We start from the raw sequence: 24,069 nt of genomic DNA on the forward strand, positions 1-24,069 counted from the left end.
TGAAGTACACACCCATTTTTGAAAACTTAATTGTGGATCCAGGTGCTTTAGAAGTACTGGATTAGCTATAAAGATTGCTATATTTTGATTTAAGCATCCACTATCTAACAGTGTCCCCTGTCTGTTTGCCTGTATTGAGACTGAAGGAACCTCTTCCACTGGTTCAGACGCACTGCTTTTAGACTCTCCACCTCTGCTTCAACTTTGCATTTTCTTGTCTGTATGTGGACCGAAAAGCACTAGACCGGGCAATGTGAGGTTAAAGATCTTCTGCTAAACTTTTCTCATTGAATAAGTAAACCATAAGCAAGAAGCTCTGCGAAGGGTAATGCTGTGACATGACTGCGATGCAGACATTGTGGCTGAATACAAGGAGGCACTAATAAGTTGGTGGGACACCAAGAGGCAATAAAGCGGAACTTCAATGAACACCTTTCTTCAGATAATCAGCAGGCATACGCATGGTCTCCCATAAGGCTTTAACAGAACGACCTAACAGGGTTGAAGCTTGCCTTTTTCTAAGCTCTAATGCAGCTCCATAAATTTGTCCTACTAAGATATCGCGGCTCCTGCTTTCTCTGTCTGGGGGAATAGATGTCTTTAACGGCAAGAGCATGTAAATTCCTTACCAAAAGCTGCTCAGATTAGCAAAGGAGCCCCTGGCGCGTTGGGTGAGAAGGGATCCCCTAATCACTGACCTGCGATGGGATACTGAGTGGGTGGAGAAAATCTCATTTTATGCAGATGACATACTATTATATGTCTCAGACCCAGATATTTCTATTGACAGAGTAATGCAATGTATGCACATATTTTGGAAATATAGAGGAATTCACATAAACTGTGTAAAATCGGTCACCCAGACTCATGGACTGGTGGCCTACTTTGTCTGATCGGGGGAAACTCCTGATTTCCAAACGGCTACGATATCTGGGAGCTATATATCACCCATGCCTCGAAGATTTCCGTACAGATAAATTATACAGCATACTGGCCAAATTTAGCATTTGCAGGAGAGCCGTGTGCTGGCAGACGCTACCACTCACTGCTTGGCAGGGGGGCCTGTACAAAATGATTCTTACCCGGATTCTTATATGTGCTTTAGAATACACCGTATGTCATACCAGAGAGCTTCATCCGGACTTTAAAGGGTGAGTTGAGGCAGCTCCTCTGGAGTTCTGGATCCCCAAGGATTGTTTTGAACAAGCTCACCACAGGGATATAGGAGGGTGGGATAGCCCTTCCCGATCTCCGCCTTTATAACTGGCCAGCCAACTGGTATCAGTTAATGACTGGGTCAGAGAGAAAAGCAGAGCACACCGGCTGACCTATGTTAGAGTGGTACACTCCACGCATGGGGCGGGGCTCTCCACTGAATGGGATGGTTTGAAACACTCACGTGCAGCACCCATGAGAGTCCTGGCGATTGTCCAAGACTCAGGGCACCTGCGGTTCCATGGGGATCAGCTCCTTCGGAGATGTCTGGACAGACACAGCTATGAAGGGGCTCAGCGTACTTAGTGAGGAGTTCAGGATGCCTGAAGGGGAGGTCTTCCAATATTTAGGCCTCTGACATACATTAGCTAAAGACATCCCAGGGGGCGACCAATTACCCGAGGCCAATCCCTTAGAGGACAGAGATCTATATGAACCCGTCAGGCGCAAGGGCAATCTCCCTTATATATAGCAAGCTCCTTAACCTGCCGGATGCCTTGGAGGCACTACGCGGTCTGTGGGAACGAGACCTCAGAGAGTTTTTCAATGAGAAATGGACTGGTAGCAATTAAGGTGGGATTCCGCCTCTTCCAGCTCAATATTTTGCACAGAACCTACTACCCTAGAATACTGCTGGCTACGACTGGCAGGGTTGACAGCGATGTGTGTCTCAGGGATGTAGCCAGAAGGGTACATTCATACATATACTGTGGGAGCGCCCCACACTGCAGACATACAGGGGAGGAGTGGTGTCAACGCTGGCAGCAGTCACATGGCTAACGTTGCTCCCAGAGGGGAAATCCTGCATCATGGGTGTTTGGGGGCAAAAGGAGGGTACCCAATATCAACTCTTATTCTGTAACCTGGGCCTAATAATAATAAGGTTATAGCCACAACAATGAGTGAGCCTGCGCGCTGGGCTAAGTACCACATGATTAGGCGCTATAAGGTATTGTATTTTTTGTCTTGCTTCTTAATAAATAGAATTATATTAAAAAAAGAATTGCTGAGTTTGATTTTGAATAAGGTGTTGTACTGGTGGTCTATAGGTTAGAATCTGTGGGACTAATTTTAATTTGCAGGTATTATAAATGATCTTCTACAACTTCTGCATCTCACAGCGTGAAGGTAAGTTTCGGTATGGATTGCGTTCCCTTTTGTAGCGCTTCCATAGTTACTGAGATTAAGGATTGAGGTATTTCCACCAGAACGCTTAGTTTTACAGCATCTCTCAGCAAAACCTCTTTAGGCGTGGAGATATTGTCCAAAGGGAGAACATGAAGATGCTATTGGGGTCTATGAGTTTGAGATATACTAGTTAGAAAGTGTGACTGAATGCTTGAAGAGGACGACGAAGGTGAAGAAAAAATGGATGGCGGACCCACAGGAAGAATGCCACCGGATGGTAAAACTAGAGTTTTTGGAGAAGTAGACACATATGCAGGAGTTTTATCAAATGGTACGTCCAGTACCTTAGACTCCAAAGGTGGAACCAGAGGACGCAACGTTATCTGTACCAGAACCTCTGCAGTAGTTACAATAACCAGGAAGCAGTCTCGTATTGGAGATCATGCCGCTAGTGCATATAGCAAGCATATCCTCATTGCTGTACCAGATTTCCTCTTCGATGACGAAGGTTTGTGCAAAGAAGTTGAGTGCCTAAAGCTGAATGTCCTGATGACGTAAACTGGCTTAGGAGCAAATGTTTCAATGTCAACTATGTCCCTGATAGCAGTATCTTGGACAGCTTTTATGTTGACGTAAGAGTTAATCCAGTCTTCGACAGGGAACAGGAGGGCACAGCGAAGGCATTTCATGTCAAAATCCTCGATGGCAAAGGGTGGGATGCCCTGTTTGGAGTGGGTTTGTTTCCTGTCCTACCTCCTATCCAGAACCTCCCTCCAGTGAAGTCCTTAGGGGTCCAGAGCATTATCTCAGCAGAAGGAGCCCCTTTACTGGTCGCTATTGGGCGTTCCTACGCCTTTCTCGGCTTTCAGTCCTGGAGGTGATCTTCCAACCTCCTCCTCCTGAGCACCTTCAGGCAAAACAGTTATTCTTCCACTAAACGTTTAAGCAGTCAGACCTCGCACAGAGTGCCGGCCACTGGTTGCCTTGCATCTCCCACTGTCCGGGCTCTTGAATGGCAATGAAGGAGTGGAAAACACAAAATTCCTATCAGAAAAAAAGACTACAATCTCAAAAGGCATCAAGTGAATCCTCTCAGGGAAGGTTTTAGAAAAAAGACGAGCTGTAAAATCCCAAAAGTGGTCCGATATCCCATTATCTCAGCAAGATCTGGAATGATTAACTGGAGCTCTCCATAAACTGCCAATAAAGGGCATGATTGGATAGGTAAGGGTTCAACTCCACTAGACCAATGCCTATGTGGCTGCATTTCCCTACATTTGTTTATATGCTTCTTAGAATAATTCAGGGGGGATCATGTTTAGAATATGCTGCAAAGTGGTTCTCTCTGGTATTAAGGTTTTTTCACCTACAATGCACAAATTGGAGTAGAAAAACATTTGAAATTTTGGGACATTGGTCTGTGGATAGGGTGCAGTATTTTATCTTTCACTTATGGCACTCAGAACAATTGTTTTATAAGAAAGAAGTTACTTACTTGTAACTGTAGTTCTCCAGTATTGGAAACTTTCATGAATTCACATGCTTGAATCCTTCCCCGTCGTCAAGATGGGAGTCCCCGGTGTAAAACAGAAGCTACGCCCAATTGCATTTAAACATTAAGTGCAATAGATCTCTAATTTAGAAACATATCAAAGTAATTTTGTAAAAAAGGACCAAACTCCAAAGACAACCAATCAGATCACACAACCCTCTAGAACCCTCATGCGAGGACCTGCCTTCCCTTGGATTTTCCAAGCATTAGAGCTGTCATATAGTTAGTTCTGGGAGAATGAAAGTGAGCTCCCCAGGGGAGAAGGGTGGGTCGCATGTGAATCTATGGAAGTTTCCAATGGTGGAGAACCACAGTTACAGGTAAGTAACTCATTTCTTACTCCAGTAGTGGAACTTTCATAGATTCACATGCTTGAATCAGGATAGCAAGCAGTGATTAGCACATTTTCTATGTGTACAATAACTACACACTGTTATATATGAGACATTGTGAACAACCCTTACAACTTTTGTTTGCAGTTCAAAGTCTGGAGAACAGAAAGTTATTAATATATAGAAAATGTGACATGAAATAAAACAAGAGGATGGAGGGAACAACAAATGGCTCACCCTCATTGGAACAGATGTCGAAGGAGTGCTTGTCCAACCGCTGCATCTTGGAGCGACTCTGTGTCCAGAAAATAGTGTTGCGAGAAGGTATGTGCCGTCTTCTACGCTGCAGCACAACGGATGTCCAGTATCGATACACCTGAGAACAATGCACAGGACGTGGATACAGCTCTGGTGGAATGTGCTCGCACTCTGGTATCCAATGGTCGACCAGCTTGCTGGTGGCAAAAGATGATCGCATTTTTGATCCATCGAGAAATAGTCTGTTTAGTTACAGGGTGTCCTCTTCTAGGGGCACTAAAGGCTATGAACAGCTGGTTTGTTTTTTCTAAAGGTTTTCGTTCTGTCCAAATTAAACTTGATGCATATCTTTAGATCAAGTGGATGCAGGGATTTCTCTGCGGCAGTCTGGGGGTTTGGGAAGAATGACTTCATCACTACAGGCTCATTAATATGAAAGTCTGAAGGCACCTTGGGGATGAGTTTAGGATTGGTGCGCAGAATAACTCTGTCGTTTTTGAATTGTAAGAAGGGTTCCTGTATCGTAAAAGCTTGTATTTCGCGGACTCTACGTGCGGAAGTAAAGGCAAGGAGGAGCGCCACCTTCCAAGTGAGGTACTTGATGTCCACCCTATGAATGGCTTCGAAGGGCTCTTTCATCAGCTGGCCTAGGACCATGTTAAGTTGCCAAGCTGGGCGAGGGGCTTTCACCGGAGGAAAGGATCTGAATAGACCTTTTAAGAATTGTTTTATCAGTCTTTGCAAACACAAAGATGGTTTCCCAGAAATTCTCTTATATCGAGAAATAACTGCCAGATGAGCTCCAATGGACGAATGGGCTAGCCCTGAGCGTGCTAGCTGTAAGATGTATGGTAAGACTTTTTCCGGTGAGGAGGAGAGAGGGTGTATGTTCATGGATTCACACCACAAAAAAAAAAACGTTTCCACTTTAGGTGGTATGTTTTATTTGTGCTATCCGCCTGTGCTTTTGCAAGGATGTCTGCAATCCTTAGGTATGTCTAAGCGGCCGAATTCGTTGAATTCAGGAGCCATGCCGATAAGCCTAGAGATTTGGGATCCGGTGTATTTGTCCCTGGTTGATGGTGAGCAACTCTGGAATTGGCTTCATCCTGATGGGTGGACATGAAGATGGTAGCAGTAACTCCGTGTACCAAGGTTGACGTGGCCATGCTGGAGCTATTAGAATTATATGGCAGGGTTCCGCCTTTATCTTCCTGATCACCCTTGTGAGGAGGGGAATTGGTGTAAAGGCTTATGCATTAATCCCTGACCATGCGATCGAAAAGGCATCCCCCCAACAACCCTTGCTGGTGATGCAGACTTGTTTAATATCAGCATTTGGCGCTCTGGGAGGTTGCGAAAAGATTCATGTTTGGTTTGCCCCACTCGAAGAATATTCCGATCAGTGTCCTCTGGTCCAACTCCCATTTGTGAGGAGATGCTTTCAGTCTGCTTAGCGAATCCGCAATAGTGTTTTGAAGCCCTGGAACATGCTCCGCTGTTATGTGCACTGAGTGCTGAATGCACCAAATCCGAATGGTTTGCGCTTCTCTGGACAGTAGGTGGGAACACGTTCCTCCCTGTTTGTTGAGATAGTGCATTGTGGTGGTATTGTCCGTCCTGACAAGCACTGCTGATCCGCAAATTCTTGGAAGGAAGGCTTGCAAAGCAAAGTACACTGCTGTCAGTTCGAGGAGGTTGATATGAAAAGCACGGTAAGAGGAAGGCCATATGCCGCTTACTCGAAGGTCCTGCAGGCATGCACCCCATCCGTTCATTGACGAGTCTGTTACGGTTAGCGGAGGAATCTGTTGTAAGAAGTGTAGGCCTTTTGAAATGTTTTTGGGAACTACCCACCCATCTAGAGAAGCTATCATGAGCAGAGTTATCTCGATTATGTCCACGAGGGATCCTTGCCCCTGCTTCCATTACTTGTCCAGTTCCTCTCGGATTGGACGCATATGAAGGCAACAATGGGGAATGAGGTTTATACACAATTACATCATCCCTAGTAATGACTTATAGCTTCACACTGGAAGAGACTTTCTTCTTTGAATTTGTTTTGCTAAGGAGATTAGCTTCCCTTGTATGTCCAGTGCTGGGTATGCTTTGGTTTGCTCTGTGTCTTATATAGCCCCCAGGAAGGCGATCCTTGTCGAAGGCTGGAGTAGTGACTTCTCCCTGTTGAAAGTGAGGCCCAAATCCTTGAAAAGGTGTAAGGTCGCTCTGACGGATCTGCCTGCTCACTGGAAGTCAGGAGCTTTTACTAGCCATTCGTCTAGATATGGAAAGATTTGGTGTCTCTTTCTTCTCAGGTAGGCTGCGACTGGAGCTACATTTGGTAAAGATCCCCGGGGCAGACTTGAGCCTAATGGGAAGGACCTTGAATTGAAAATGCTTGCCGGCTACCACAAATCTCAGGAACCTTCAGTGTCTTGGGTGAATGGGAATATGGAAGTAGGTGTCTTGAAGATCCAGGGTAGCCATATAGTCTGCTCTGTTAAGAAGCTGCAGGATGTCTTGCAATGTGACCATACAGAATGTTTGCTTTTTCTGGTGTTTGTTCAGCTCCATAAACAAGATTTTTTCAGAATCAGAAAGAAGCGGGAATAGAAGCCTCTGCACCTCTGGGAATAGGGTACAGCTTATTTTGCTTCTTTGATCAACATGGTCTCCACTTCTAAGCTGAGCAGACGCAGATGTCTTTGCCGAACCTGGGGCGGTAGCGTTATTGGGGGTATCTGAATGAACTGTAGGAGGTGACTATATTGTATTACGTCCAGTACCCATTTGACGCCGATGAATATGGTGTTTCAATTTTCCCTCAAAAACTGAAGGGGATGAACGGGAGGTAGCCAGCACATGAAGATAGTCATTGCCCATGGCTAGCTTCTTTAGACTGACTTCCAGGTTTTCCTCTGTGCGAAGGTCTGTTGTAAGCCGCTGAGGGTGGTTACCTTTGCCTGTTAGTGTGGAAGGTGGTGGAGTACTATGAAAATCTGTACTGCTGGTATCCTCCACGAAATGAAAGACACCCTCTGCCCCTCGCTCCATGAAAAGGTGCTTTTTTATACTGCAGAGTGCCTAACGATCTGGCAGTCTCAGTGTCTGACTTTATGGTCTGAAGCGCATCATCGACATGCTTCGCAAATAGCGCCTCTTCGTCATTGGGAAGATCTAAAATCTTTGTCTGGACTTTAGGTCGGAAGTTAGTGGCTTTAAGCCACCCTTGACGCCTCAAAACTGCCAAACCAGCCAGTAGTCTAAAGCCCATGGCAGCGATGTTAAGTGCACGGTCAATAATTTCTGCAGAGGAACGTTGTCACACCATGAGCACCTTTTTTGTCTCAATCTTGGCACTTTCTGGAAGTTCCTCCAGATACTGAGTCATGTCCGAACACAGCCTATCGTATCTGCCCAGGAGTACTAGGGAATTGGCAGCACTCACAAAAATTGGCGACATTGATGAAAAACGCTTCCCGATATTATCAAGGCATCTCCTTTCTTTATCTGGTGGTGTAGTTAGCGGTGTAGAAGGATTTCTGGAGCGCGTTGCGCCACCTGTGAAATAAAAGTCCCGTGTTGGGTGACCCGTTAGACAGGCAGGAGCATCATCTGTGGATCTGTACTTTTTATCCAATTTTGTTAACACTGCAGGTACTGTTGCAGGGTTCCTCATTATCTTTACACCTTGACTCCATACATGGTCAATTATCGGAATAGCCATGGCCGTTTTCCTGGGAGGCTCCTTGAAATCGTACAGGAAACAGCCTTGCTGAGTCGCAGGCATCGGTAAATCGAATTGGGTGGCTGCCCTTTCCAGCAGGTTGTGAAAGCCACCAATATGTTCAGGTGGAGATACCACTATAGGTGTTCCAGGAGAGGCAGGTGCTGGAATTATATACTCATCCCATTCATCCTGTGGTGTATGGATTTCACCCTCCTCACCTTCTTTGTCCGAAGATGTTGGTACTTGCGCAGGTACAGACTGGAGGGAAGCTGGTGGTTGAGGAGTTACAACCTGTGGCTGCTGAAACTGTTGAGCGGTCGATGGTATGGCGGGAATCATCAGTTGTTGCCCCAATGCAGGTATTGGTGGAAAACGCTCTCTGCAATCTGCCAACATTGCCTGTAAATCTGACACTGAGCCGGAAGGAAGTAGAAAACCAGCACTTGCTGCTGATGCTCGTAATATTGCTGGTCATAATGAGCATCATCATCATCATCCGACTACTCTTGACATTTGACCCGTAATTGAAAAGCACTTCCGGCCACCCTATGTAGCCCATCATCCTCAGAGTCATCTCCATCTAAAAGGTGTGAAGACAGCAGTCTCGACAAATTACTTGGATGCGTAAGCAATGGGGTTAAGCAAAGGTTTATACTCTTTTTTTCAGATCAATCTGTTCCGTTGAGAAGAAAAGAGCCAATGTAGATGGTATCTGTCTCTTAGCAGGTGTTTCCTTCAGCATCGACGAGAGGTAAGTTGCTGTCGACGGAGGTGTCGAAGTGCTATCAACAGATGTGTCGTCGGCAGTGGGAGCGTCAACGGTGTAGCTGTCGACGAGCGATGAGTCGACAGGAGGATCATCGACGAGATAAGCATCTTCGATGGGGACTGTAGTCAAGGTTGATGAAATGGGGCGCACCTTCGACAAGGATATTAAAACCGTCGACAAAGAGTCTACAGAAGCTGCCGTCGACCTAGATATGGTGACGACAGTAGAAGTCATCGTTGATGCGTGAGCCGTTGACAAAGATACCATCAATGATCGTGTCGTCTATGGTGCAGAGGCTGTTTTTTTTAAAGTGTGCTTAATCCGCACAGGTGGCGTTGGGAGCTCAGAGAGGGTTTTCATTTTAGCTTTTAGGGTGGAATCTGATCCCTTATATTTCTCCTTCTTTGATGGGCTACGAAACTTTGAGGAACCCTTGGATTACTTTTAGTCGAATTTTCTAGGGGGTTCTTCAGCAGTCATCAGTACCTCAGCCTGCTTCTTCACAGGTGTCTTAGTGGCAGACTCAGAAGATGAGGCACTGTCCTCATCAGAGACTGGATCTTCTTTAGATTTTAACTTTTGCAACATAAGGAGAAGACGACCCTCTCTGTCCTTCAGGGTCTTAGTTGAACATTTTCTACATACCTTACAGTCCCTGGTCTTATGTTTAGTATAGAGACAGTATATGCAGTCTTTATGCTGGTCATCCACTTGTAGCCGCTTCTTCATGCAGGTAGCACAGGCTCCAAAAAGCCCCTTTGGTGTCTCTGACATGGTTGTCAGTTTGAAGCACCAAAATGTGAGAATTCCTGAAAAATATATTAATCCAAACACCTCAGAAAAAATATGTCTGAGAGAAAACTGAGCAGAGCTCAGAGGAGGCTCCTAAGCATGACGTGCTGTGGAAAATCTGAGGGAAGGCAGCTCCTCACAGGAGGGTTCTAAAGGTTGGTATGATCTTATTGGCTGTCTTCGGAGTTTTGTCCTTTTTTACAAAATGACTGTGAAATGGTTAAAAGTTAGAGGCCTAATGCATTTAATGTTTAATATGAAATTGGGCATAGCTTCTGTATTACACCGGGGACCGCCATCTCAACGACGGGGAAGGATTCAAGCATGTGAATCTATGAAAGTTCCAATACTGAAAAAGAACAAAGGTTCCAGGAACGTTATAATTTGGTTCACGTTTTACACACACAAAACTAGAGATTCAGCAGTTATAGTTATTCTTATGTTAAGAAACTAGAACTTGTAGCCTAATATAACTTTCTGGTAAGAGTTATAGTTGCTTCAGATAAGTATCTGTTATAGCTAAAACTGGTGTTTTTTGTGTGGTTTTGTGTGGGTAAAACGTTAACCTAACTATAAAAACCCAGCAGCTTTTCGTTTTTTCAGTCAATTTCTATGTTTTTTTTTCCCCACAGAAAGTAACATAGAAATACCATACATTAATACAACTACTGCCATACACAGCCTTTGGCCGTGCGCAGTAGGTGTTGCTGAGAGGCAATAGCTTGCAGTTAGGTCCTGCAGCCAATTCCCCCAAAGCCCACCCAACCCCACGCTATGCACAATCTTCGCCCATGCGTGGCAGGGGCATGGCACTTGAGTTTTCATTTGGCTTTGGAGCCGCGTCCCTAGATATCTACATTTCGTTTACCTTTATTAACTCCAAAACTACTTAACATATTTACACTAAATCTAAAAAAGAGATCTATTTTTAGAACCTCTTCACCCCTTCTGGTGAGCTGACAATTAACAGGTGGTCTTGTTCAGTCAGAAAGTAAAGAAGAAATAAAGACCCTTTTAAATCTTATGTTGTCACATTTGCTCTGTGTTGAGAGACAGAGGTCAAAAGTCAGTATGTCTTGCAATTAATTTCCCTTCTAACTGCAGAGTTCCCTGATTTTGTAAGGTGAACTTCTCAGACCTGCTGTAAAAAGAGTTCTTTAATTGTTGTTTGTTAGGAAAACCTGACAACATACAGTCTTTATCTTCACAGCAAATCAACTGTACAAACATTTCAAAATGTATTTCAGTAGTTGTGGAAGCCCATTTTTTGTATGTGTGTGTGAAGAAAAAAAATTAAAAGGACGGAAACAAATTAGAACTCTTTACTTATTGATGTGCAAAAGATAAATAGGTTTGCTGAAACCCAATTTTCGCTGATTATTGTTAATACTCTATATAGTTTTATCGGCAAAGCTGCAAGTTAGTGGGAATGTGTTAGGACATTTCTTAGAAATGTACTGCCTGTAAATGACCATATGCTACCACATCATGCTTTAGTAATATATTTATTACAAGTGAGTGCTTAAATATAAACTGAGAAACACTCCAGCCTTGATGGTAATGCTATTAGTAATCTAATAGGCAAGTCATGGATCATTTGGCCCCTATTTGTGGGCTAGTTTCTTATTATACTTGGAGCAAACATTTTGTCTATTTAATCAAACAAAAGAGTTTTTTGTGCAGCAAAAATGCTGTGCACACCTAGTTGAAGGTGTGCTTGTATGTGAGAGTGAAGAAAAAGATGACTCTATAAACTAATTGCGAAGGATCACACAATTTGAGACCTGTTTATGGGTCAAGTACATTACAGTTAGGTTGAGTAGATTATTCAAGTTACTCGACCTGCAGGTCTAGTAACATTCTTATAATTTTTTGAGGCCTGCGCTTTCTGCCAAATGGGGTGTATTCCATTCAGGAGCGGGGCTATAGTCATCTTCAAAATTCCTATGAGAAATTGCATGGGGAAAGCAAATTTTACATCCCCCACTTCCAATTTTCTGGGCCCCTGAAACATTCCTCCTAGCAGCTGAAGTAATTAGTACACAAGTTTTGGAAGTATCATCAAACAGCACCAAAGTTATTGGCAAAACAAAAAAACACAAACACACACATCTGTAAAGTGTCATGGTCCCTGTGTAGTTATATTTAGGTAAGCCATTCTACTGAAAAACGTTTTTTGTTTTCTTAATAACTGAGATCCTTTATGAAACTTTAAAAATAAAAATGGGCATTAGGTTTGGTATCTACATGCCAGGTTTTGTGCAGGTCAGAGAATGTTTAAAAAATGTGTTTTAACTCACATCACAGTCTTTGCTCAACATTACAGGAAAAAGAAATTATACCACATACGACACAAAATCAGAATTTTACTAAAGTATTCTTATTTGGTTTGTTAAAAATCAATTCTTAAATTTAATATTACTAAAGTGTGTCATAAGGGCATGAAATTAATTTGCGATTTCTAGGTGAACCTCTTTGCATCCATGCTGAAGATGCAGGGACCCTTGGGCCTATGGCACAGGGCTTCAAGTACGTACATACAGTAATTACCCTGCTGAGCAATGGAAGCTAGTAAACAGCCCTCTGTTGCTGGGAGACATATTATAATTTTCTGCTCCACTTCAGTCAAATTCTTCTGAAAAGTGTATATTTGCTATAGTTCAGGAGTGGTACCGATAAATACAACTGGTCGAATAATAGGGCTTCAGCTATATAAATTCGAGAGAACTAGTGCTGCATCAAATAAAACTGCTTGCTGGGATGTATCCAAGCAGGCTTCCTCGATATCTCCATCTGTCACTACATGTTTGGATGCCTGGCTTATACAGGTGGCACTGTGGGATACCCGTGTTAAAATTAGAAGTAATAACTATACGCTTCTGCATCCAAAGATGTCGAGGATGAAATCTTTGGATGCAAAGTAGTGGGGAACACAGGCTTTCCCATGAGCATCAACAACTGCCAAGCCAGTTCCACAAACTTCATCTACCAACTTCCACAAAAGAGAACGAATTTACTGAAAAGCCTTTGATGAGAGTAAGGGCAGGATGTCCGTTATATTCACGAGTAAGAAGTAACAGGTCAGTATCTCAAAATCTACAATGCATCTTTCAGAGCTGGACGCGCTGTTGCTCTTTGTTGCTCCCCCCATAATTCCTTCACCCGATTGGCCACTTCCAGCAGCATGTTAAATGTAAAACGCTGCACAACATGGCCCCGTACAGCAGCCCAGAAACAGCAGCGACATTTCCGCTTCCTATCTAGTCAAGGATCATTTAAATGTCCATACTAAACCATTAGTCCAAAACCCTCAGAATGAAACCTGAAACCCAAACAGTTTCTCTCACATCACAATATCTGCTTTGCTCCAATTAAGATCTTCGTTGTGTCCAGAGAGCACACACCACCACAGCAGGTCCTACTGTGGGCCTGGCACAGGAGTCACCCCCACACATGCCTAACATTTCGTCATATACTCTAATGTACCGCTTTCCAGTGGCCGCCTCTGTTTCTTGCTCTTCACGGACCATTTTAGTCTAGACTCGCACTAAGAGGGGTTACGGTAGTATACAAAAACAATAACTTCAGCAAAATGTGTTTGTACATAGAAATTGAGAAAAAGTCCTTCCAGAAAAATGGCATTTTCGGGTGGTGCAGGAAAGAATATATCTTCTACTTAAGTTTATCTTTAAAATAAACAGAAACTATCAAAACACTCCTTCCATAAATGCGTTTTCATAGAACCATTTAACATAACTGTTCTCAAAGCATCTTTGCCTGAAAGTACTTAAGTGCACCATTCTCCTTACCTAAGTTGTGCTTTAAGTTCTGTGAACCGGGGCCGTCTGCTGGGGTCGTAAGCCCAACACTTCGTCATAAGGCTGTAAAGGGTGGGAGGGCAGTTCTGAGGCATTTGTAACCGTTCTCCATTCTCAATTCGACCAATCACATCGTTGTTCTTCACTCCTTGGAAGGGCTTCACGCCATACATTAAAATTTCCCACATGCACACACCTTTTGAGAAAAAATATTTGCAACTGAGTACGAAAACCACAAGAAGCACATACACACTTTAGAAATTCACGTCTTACTGGAAAGGATAGGCCCTAACAAAAGCAAGAGTGCGTCACCTGAAAGGAATGCACTTGTGGATAAAACAGGACGAGCTAACCCCAAAGGATGCTCGCTTTAAGTAAAATAGTGCATCACACCTGAAACAAAAGGTATTACACAGTAAGTAAGAGCAGGAACGGAGGTGCTTTAATCCTTTCCCTCCGATGCTCTGCGGTCTAATGTCATATAAAGAGAAACACTGACTCATTATTGCAAGCACCGAATGGAAAATTCAAACTCATACGTACATTTCGGTTAGATGTCATCTGTACAATCACCTCTCAAATGGGGTTATTTTCTTCATACATATCGCATGCTCACGATTCTCCAGAGTTGTAAACGAGGCGCTGACTGCACATAAGAGCAGCGCGCGTTTAGCATGATCCGAGGCAATGTTGGGGCTCTGGTGGTTTAGAACACTACACATACATGTGTGGATTTCGCAGTCACTGCCTGCCTCCACACATCTTCACATTTTGCTAGGGCTCACAGTGTGCACCAGTCAAAAACTACAACCCCCCCTGCCCAGACAAAAGGACCAATCTTGCCTCTGTAAAAGTTCATCTTCAGTGTATAATAAGAAGTGGCGTTTTGGTTCAAAGGCGAAAGTGTTTGTGGAAATGACATTTGTACGCTCAATAAATGAAGGGTTGTGAGTAGTCCATGTTGCTATGTAATGGAAATGCAAACACTTACTACCCACTGCACGCAGTAAGCTGTGTGCTCTAGTATTATTTCAAACAACAATTTCATCTGAAATTTGGTCCATAGTTGAACTTACATCTGCAGCGCTTCGAGGTGCTGGTGATTTAGCACACTGGCTACACCTTACTTATATGGATGAAGAGCGAGACAGAGAGGGTGTCAACAGAGTAAAATATCCATGTAATTCAGCACATCTGCCCCGATGAAGAGAGCTGTCATGGCTTTAAGGCATCCCAGGGAAGTACCCAGGCACCATAAGCATGCCCTTCCCTTGCACTGAAGAGTCAGAGCTCAGTTTAAATGATGTCTGAACTTCCTTGAGTGCTTAGCATAGAGACACTTTAGGGGTGAGTTCTTGCTTGATTCAATGGACACGAGAGGTTAGAGATGAAGCTGGAGGATGTCCTTAAAAGGTCAGCAGAGATTTTGAAAACATAATGAAAAGGAAAAATCTGAATTTGTCTTTCAAAAGTGCATAGCAGCTTTTCTTTGTACTGGAAAGCGCTGTTGTGCCATGACTATTGGAAATGAGCGCTTTGAGGCTAGGAGCTTCAGACTCTGGGAAACATCCAACATGCCTTTTGATGGCCTATACGTTGTCACAATCAGGTGTGAGCCAAAAGTCAGAATGGAGATGAAAGTTATGTATTAGCAGCCACCATCATCTGAGTGACAATGTGGGCTTAAAAGCAAGTATGCTTAAATTGATCCCTATTGAAAGGACCTTAGTTTGAAGGTGTGTGGAAACTCGTTAGGCCAGGAGGCTATTTAATAAAATTTCAAGATGGTTATGAAGAGTTCAAGTGAGTGAGGTTGGTAAATCCGTTACGTGAAATTTTGGGAGAATAATGCAAAATGCAAATTAGTCATCTGACAATATTTTAGCGCAATATGCGCCCTTGCATACATTTTTAAAACAGACGCATTTTGTGCTAAAAAATAGAGTACCATGAGCAACAGCTGCTCACGTTCAGGCAATTCTTGTTACTATGCTGTCTAGATAACTGTGCAGCAGACAGCGAATAATTGAGGGACGAGGCATAGTGGTGCAATTTAGGAAATTTTGTATAATAAGTGTATAGCAAAATTCCCAAAATTATGCTGGCGTGATTGAAATTTCATACAGGCCAAGCTAAAAGCCCCCTGTAAGTAAATATATTATACATATAACCTCAGTAAAATCAAATGATCTTGGCTAATAATATAATTACATAACATTACAGGATAAGTGGAGATGTTCTTGTACTCGACACAGAGAATGGCCCTCAGGTCTATGTGCTTGTGTGGTTCCAGCAGCAACATAACATTTCATTAATATGCAAAGGGAACAGAACATCGCTGTAAGATGGTAGAATGTGAACTCTGCCTTTTTAATATATATATAGCCAAATAAAACGACTTTAATGTCAGTACGGCAAACGTTTCTTAAATAGAACCGCTAACCCTTGGAGACTTCTCACGTCTTTCTGTACCTATACTATATCAAGATATAGCAGCCTCACCCCTCGTTTGTCCCCTATCAAGTAAAAACCTAGGTAAATTATTAATATAATAATGTACAGGCCTTTTGGGTCTGCTCGTCTTAGCTGTTATGGCAACATGAATTGTTCCAGTATAATTCTGAAGAGGTCAGTGTATGATAAAGGCTATGTCTAGAGAGCAGGCATCTTCAGTATGTGTCCTGGGTGTTTTCTGGCCAGGTCAGATTATTGGACAAAGGTCAAATGTAAATACAACAGATGCACAGGTGGTGGTGCTCTGGATAATGAGCATTTTATCATGTGCTAGCTAGGTGCCTTCCCCTGGTCCACAGTTATACAAGACAGAGAAGACTGCTAGGGAGGTTCATAATACAATTTCAAATCAGAGGAAAAGGGAAGACGCGATTAAGGGCCAGATGTAGCAAAGGGTTTTTCCCATTCTGTGTCAATGGGAAAATGTGTTCGTACATATGACCCTATGTTCTCTCTCACTCGCAATTACTAGCCATCCTCCTTTATTCTCTTCTCCCTTCTCTCGGAAGGACAAACAGCACAGGGCAATTATGAACGGGTTTTACGTGATTTCATAGAAGACATAACTCCAAGAATACCAATTTTAAGAAAGCATTTCGTCTAAACTGTTAATCAATATTTTCAAGCGGAGTGCCAATAACTGTTCGGCAGAAAACAAATCAGAGAAATTGCCTTTTACATTCTTTTAAGAGGTCAAAAGTGTAAGGAGAACGAAAAGATTTCTCTTTGTTTCATTAAAAAAAAAAAAACCTGGCTACTTACCATTTTCATTTTACCACACCCTCACATATTGTCACTAGGTAACTCCTTTATCCTGCTTTTTACGGGCGAGCACAAAGCGCTCCGTCCCGTGTTGTAATCTCTCTTTGGGCTTCAAACCACGCCCATGTCACGTCACTGTCTTTCATTGGTTTGTGAGCTTTCCTTTTAAAATCTGCTTGCTTTCATTAGTGAAAGGCATGCATAAGTCATGCCTTTTCCGATGATTAGCCCTCCTCGAGTGCAGCGACCAACTACTGAAAACATACGAGGCTCCACGTTTTCCGTCCAGTTTCTGGACTACTTTTTTTTTTTTTTTCGCAGCGCGATCGCACTGGGCAGAAGTCGAGCCCTTTGCATGACATCGACCCTGTTACATAGTTATTTGCACTTTTGGCGGTTATATAGATAATTGCACTTTTTCATGGATAATTGCACTTTTGCCGATAGGTTTCACTACGAGGGAATTTTTATTTCCCTTTGTGTGTCTGCTTTGCACTGATGGCCGCCTTCAGCTCGCTTATGTGAAACTTTTACTTTTCAGTTTATATGGCAAAAAAAAGTCCAGTTAGTTATGTGAAACTGTTCTAAATTTCATTTTCAATTTATGTGGCAAGAAAAGTCCGGTTAGGAGTTTATAATGCTAATTGCTCTAGCTCAAGCAAATGCGAGACCGGTTGCAGTGCAAATGCTTGTTTCTCTTGTCATCCCGGGACGCCCTCCCACAACTCTTTGTTTATGCTTTTCTGAAGGGAAGGGAGCCATACTTGATATAAGACCCCTCCAATCTCCTCCTTTTTCCACATTTTCATGCCCCATTGCGGACATGTGTTCCTTCTTCCAACCATTTTTCTAACCCCGAATCACTCTAGAATTGTTTCCTTCCCTCGCTTTATTAAAACTATGCTCCATAACCCGGATTCAGCGGTGCGGTCCACAATGTTTCTCTTTTAAGAACGTATTTTTCTTAGTTAATCTGAATTAATATATATATATATTTTTCAACACTTCTTGGTTTCTTTTTCCTATGTTCAACCAAAATGTTTGTAAATGAATATGCTTTCCCACAATATGGGTTTTTGGTTATTCACGTTCTCAGAAATCGGAAACTCTGTTTACACGACTTTACAAACTGCATTAAGTGAAGAAAATGCTAGTTACAGAAAGTTACTACTACTGTTCCTTCATGGATCTCACATAAAATGAATGCCTTTTGACATATTTATCATTAACAGTATGTGAAAACTGAGTATTACAGAATGTTTGGTTACAGGTTTTAGCTTAAGGGTCGGTTGACACTATCATTTTATCCCACAGGCAGCAAATTACATTTTTACTACCACGTTATCAATTCTCATCACTGTTTTTTTGTATCGTCCAACTGTCTAAACGTGGAGTTCAGAGGAAGAGGTGAGGGAATTAGATATGGTGGTTGACACAGTCTGTATGCTGCTAAACACAGAGGGACAGTATTCTGGCACAGAGTGGGGGCGGCACAGTGCAGCAGATCCGAAAACATACAAAACAGATATTGGTTATGGGAAGGACCTGTATGACATTTTAAGCCATGCAAACATTTTCTGAAAAGTTCTTCTAAGGAAACTCAAGTGATTGAAATCCTGAAAGGGTTGGATATGAAGGGGGCATGGACGTACAACACGTTTTCTGAGGATCTCAGTAAAGATTTTTGCACACAAAGTAAACACACTGATAAAACAGTAAATAGGTAGTACTACATTTCAACAAGACGCAAACCCACAGAGCGCCTAACAGTGGATAAGTGTTGCAATGAGTGAAATCACAGGAGCACTTAGTTGCACCATCCGCGATTGCCTGAAAGTATCCCAGTTTTCAAGTACGAGATTTGACGACAGAGCACTAGGAAACTGAAGAACACACAAGTGTGTGTGTATATATATATATACATATATAAATATATAGACATCATTTACATCACACACTACACTGGAATAAGGATCAACTATACATCTTAATGGAAAAATAGATAATGTATCTGCTTTTCGACTCCAAGTGGCGTTATGTCAATTGCCTAAACGTGACATGAATCTCATCTGGAAGTTCAGTGACTGACTTACTTGATTAATGGCTAATAAGAGGTTAGACTCAACACGGTTTCCATTGATATCCTGTATGCCTACAGAATTTAGGCATTTTGCTTACTCTAAAAGAATACTTTGGTATGACATCAACTGAGGTGTAGTGGTATATTTAGTGTGTTCAAAACCAAATGGAGGGACAGGGAGAAGTTAATAGTCCAGTGTATGCTCTCCCTCATGAAATGCACTTAACAACAAGGTGCAGTGTTCCAAAAAAGGCAGTAAGAAGGAGGAGTCCTAATTCTAGGAGCAAGAAACCTCACACACCCAAAAGGGTGTCATGCTTCATCATCGTAATAGCTCCTTGTCAGGCTGGCACTGCAATGCCTGATGGGCACCCCCCGAGGGGGGGGCTCTTTGCCGGAGATCTTTACTCGATAATGCCAAGACCCCAAAGGTGCGCTTGGAAGAGAGGAGACAAAGAGAGTAACAAAACAGAATAAAATTGGCTCAAAACCCTCCACCTAGGGATAACAATTTTATTCGACCACGGGGGGGGGCAAGGCCAAGGCTAAAACTAATGAGGAGAGTGGAATGAGTGTAATGGTCAGAGCACTCTCAATCACATATTGTGGAGAAGGGAACGCGTGGAATTACCAAACCTAGAATTAGGACTCCTCCTTTTTACTGCCTTTTTTGGAACAGTGCACCTTGTTGTTAAGTGCATATTTAGTGTGATCGTACCAAATGACAGGGCTTTGTTCTTGAAGGCCTGTTTGACTGGCCTTAAATGAACTTGGAACTACAACTCAAGAGAGAATTTACTTCAACATACCAAAAAACACAATTTTTAAACCAAAAGTACAGGAGCTCAGAAACGTTTGCGAGCACACACCACATTTTCATCCCACTATATCTGACAAATAAAACTTACCAAACATCCACACATCACTGGCTGAGGTAAAACGTCTAAAGTTAATGGACTCTGGAGCCATCCATTTGATGGGTAATTTTCCCTTGGAAGCTGCAAAACATGAAAGTATGAGTAATAAATACACTTATCATGGGAAAGGGAACAGCAGCTCTGCACTTCGTAACTATACAGGGCAGCACCAGTTATAGAGGCGGAAGTACTGCAATGCTGTAATCTTAAGTCACTTTGAAGTGGATAAAAACCTCACGAGAACAGAGTTCTCCATGGATGTAGTCCAGGGCACATCAAGAACATGTACGCTTTTATTGTATGCTTTACTCAAGATGAGGTAAAACTGAAGTGCTATGCTGGGTCTATTCTTTCAGTCAGTGTTATCAGGTCAACAAAACAGAAGACTTAAAAAAGCACGATGCAAGAAAATGCAATTAGAAAGAAATGGATTACCTTTGTAGTAAGTACTGTCTTCCATATACCGGGACAAACCAAAGTCACCCAACTTTACGCAGTCCGTGGAAGAAACAAGTACATTTCTAGCAGCAATATCCCTGCAAAACAAAGGGCAAACCCTCTGTGAGATTGAACACCAAGATTCTGTTGTGTATCAAGGTGCAACATAGGATGCGACTGAAACAACATGCCTGAAGAAATGTTACGTGTCTGCTGATGTAAGTTAAACACCTGAAATGGGTGTTACAATATTAAGGAAGGCACTAAACATATTCCACAATATATAAAGCGTCAACATTCCTGTACTCAAAACATCCTATAATGTTGATAGTAAAGGGAGTAGAGTACTCGGCCGAATCGTTTCAGGGTAGCGGCTGAAACTTTTCTAGAGGTGGAAGCAATGCGCAGGCTTATTAAAGGAAGTCACAGCTACTGAGCTCCTGTGCTCAAATAAACTAAGATTTACCAAATCCATCTTAATGAAATCAGAACATGATAAGTAATGCAGTTTAATATATATGTGCATATGTTTCATAAATTACATTAAAAGCTTTCAATGCCAAATACCTTTACATGTTAGCTGTAAAGTAGTCCTCGCCTTTGCTGACTGAGAAGGAACATTGCAGTAAAAGGCAAATTTGGACGTGAAGGAACGACGTAAAAGCACAAAAAAAAAAATCCTACATAATTTACCAAATATGGCAAAGAACAAAGTCACATGCGCAAATAGTCCTGTATTAAAAGAACCAGAAAACTGTAGTGATCTAAATGTGATTTTAGGAAAGTCAAAAAGCAGTTTGAGAAATTAGAATTATACATTATTTATATAAGTGCATACTGTAACAATCATGCAGATTTGAATCACTGTGTTATTTTAACTCCATCTTACAGATACAAGTTGTATCAACCTCCGAAGAGTGAAATGCTGATCATGTAAACTCTGGAGTGACCCAACATGCCAGTATCAGACGACTAACTCATTAGCCTATCTGGCTGTACAGTAAGGAACTGTAAACTCAATGCCACATGTAACCATTTGTGAAATACCTTGGCCTTGCATTGATCAGGCACGCTCCCAACAGCCAGCTAAAGATCTCCAGACCAGACACAAATAAGCATTGGCCAAGGCCAACAGCTCTCACTTATATGATGAAAGTGTCAAGCTGTTGGCTTTGCCAGCGTTTGTCTGTCAAGTTTTCTTCAAGAAAAGTAAAAGAAAAACAAATTCAAAATAACGGAGGAAAATAAAACACTCAAGAAAATATACATTGAATAAGAGAATGTACATTGAATAAGGAAAGGCCTAGTTTACTTCCTATAGGATTCAGCCATTTAGCCATCTGTAGTAGGAGCAGATTTATGGGCTTCAAGGAGAAAAGTCATGCAAATACACTTTCGGCTACAGATGCTAGCTGAGTGCTGAAAAAGGCCTTACCCTTAGGGCCATTAAATGTTTATGTGCCAAAACTTGTGCTTTCATGCAACATGTGGAATGCAGAAGACGAAATAAAAACAATCTGTAGTCAGTTCTTCAGCCACACTGCAGCAAAAATATCCCGGATGCTGTGTGTTTACAGACAAACTGGGGGGGAGAGGGAACAGTGCAGGGGAGAGGGATAATTAGAGAGGGTAAGCTGTACACAAGACAGAGAGAGCTAGAAATCACATGCACTCTCATGATGGCTGAAGGAAAAAGAAAAAATGTTGCTCCCTAAATGTGAGCAGTCGAAGGATACATGTTACCAATCAAAAGTGTCGTAAAGAGGCTATGCTCCAGTGGAGGGACCAACACAGGAAGAGAGGAAGAGGTGGGCCAACCATTGAATAAGAAGCAAGCAAATGACAGTGACAAAGTCAACCGGTGGTAAGCAATGGACAGGTTGCAAGCCCACTGTAAGTTCACAAAAGCACTAGTTGAACTGGCATGCGACAATTCTCTCCAGCCACCCACCACTCAATAAGACGACAGCAATGGCATAAAGCATACTATACCTATGTACAAATCTCTTGCTCTCCAGGTAGGCAAGCGCCGTGCTGAGCTGGTATGCATACAGAATCAAAGAGGCCAGATCCAAGCTGTACTTCCGCACCTGCAGGAACGACCTTAGCTTTTTGGGTAAGGAAAATAAACAAGGTGTCAGATTGATCACACGCAAGCAAGCAATTCAGTAAGAATTATTTTTATACAATCACACAGCTACCAATGCACCTTTCATTAGCATTTTTTATCCTTTAAAAACTCTAGTTTAAACACAACCACACATTTAAGTCATCAACAACCAGCAGATAACCTATCACGGCATAAGCATGTCACGGTACCAGCACACGTGCACCGTATGAAATGCTCAGACGTCTAACAGAATACTTCCTATCAGATTGTGCTATTTGTAAGGCATAGTAAATTCATAATTCTATGGCTTACCTGCACACTTCTGCTTATAAAAATATATAGTTTTTAAACGTTTTCCTTTTTCAACATGCTCAAGTCTAATGTGGGCGCTGAAAGAACTTTGAGAATCAGGCCGTGACACACCTAATTAGCAATATGAAAAAATATTTACTCTTTTCCCATACTTTCTCAGGATCCAGTTTGCACTCTTACAAGCAAAGAGGACACTGGCAATCTTTGCCATGCCAGCTGAGGTAAGAGTCACAAGAAATACTCAATGGATATCTTCTAGGGCACTGCTGATCTCTGTGATGGTAATTTCTGATGAGCTTAGCTTTAGAAGTGGTGGTCAATCAGAAGGAAACCATACCACCCACAAACAATGCAGCACCCAGGGCAGGCAAGACCAACGCACCCTAATCATAAAGGACAACTGAACAGAGCGAATGAGCTAGCTAAGGAGACAAACAGACACTAACAATACATAAGCTCAAGCTTTGGGAGAGAATGGAAGTGAGGGGACATTCATGGGTCCTGGCAGACAGAAAAGGCTTGAAAGAATCAGCTGCGGTATGGTAGACCACATCAAACATCACAAACAGCTCATACTTGAACAGACCTATGATGCAGCCATACCAAGTAATTGGCACAGGTTAGCTACAAACAAGAGTTTCTTCCTTCCCCTTCAAGATCAAAACCCGGCCTTGGGGAGGATCTAGAAGACACGGGATCCAAGTAGGTTTATATTTTGGTCCTTCAGTTTAGCACGAAAGGGAAGGTTAAAGTGGCTAATAATTTTTTGTCTTCACTGACTATACGCAGGTTGCTATGACTACCTTTATGTCGGTTGGATCCAGCACAAATAAGTGATGCTTTAATACACAGCATGGTTGTGAGTAGTTCAATAAAAGATCAATCAGACTGTAAGGGGTCACACAGGGCATGAGGATTTGCAATGATTCAACAATGTGGAAGCCTGATAAACAGTTAATGGTTTAAAGGAGCATGATGTGGTGTGAGAATGGACAGGGGTATAAGCTTCATGTGGGGTGTTACACCCTCTAATAAGCAAATTACTTACCTGTAACTTCAGTTCTCCAGTATTGGTATCTTTCATAGATTCACACACTTGAATAATTCCCCGTCATCGAAGTGGAAGTTTCACGGTACCATAACATAGAAGTATGTATAATTGCCATAGGGTCAATAGCAATGAACAGTCACTTTAATAACCTTTTTATGTCCTTTCTAAAAAAGGATCAAACTTGAACTATGACCAATCAGGCAACAGCACCCTCTAGAACGCTCCCAAGAGATGTTACATCCCTCAGATGTTCCTGCTCAAGTGTACTAACTTCACAGGAGCCATAAGAGG

General features: G+C 42.4%; 1 protein-coding gene across 19 annotated transcripts in view; it reads right to left on the reverse strand.

The window, feature by feature from the left end:
* The window catches only part of PTK2 (protein tyrosine kinase 2), a 758,583-nt gene that overhangs the window by 177,694 nt on the left and 556,820 nt on the right, over positions 1-24,069 (reverse strand). For all 19 annotated transcript variants that reach the window (XM_069220826.1, XM_069220825.1, XM_069220824.1 and 16 more), the window contains 4 exons: positions 22,298-22,413; positions 20,303-20,403; positions 19,859-19,948; positions 13,586-13,790 (listed from right to left, as the gene is read on the reverse strand). In XM_069220826.1, coding sequence (XP_069076927.1) covers positions 13,586-13,790; positions 19,859-19,948; positions 20,303-20,403; positions 22,298-22,413 — 512 coding nt within the window. The remainder of the gene's footprint in view (positions 1-13,585; positions 13,791-19,858; positions 19,949-20,302; positions 20,404-22,297; positions 22,414-24,069) is intronic.

This window comes from Pleurodeles waltl, chromosome 2_2, assembly GCF_031143425.1.
Source record: "Pleurodeles waltl isolate 20211129_DDA chromosome 2_2, aPleWal1.hap1.20221129, whole genome shotgun sequence".
NCBI classification, from domain to species: Eukaryota; Metazoa; Chordata; class Amphibia; order Caudata; family Salamandridae; genus Pleurodeles; species Pleurodeles waltl.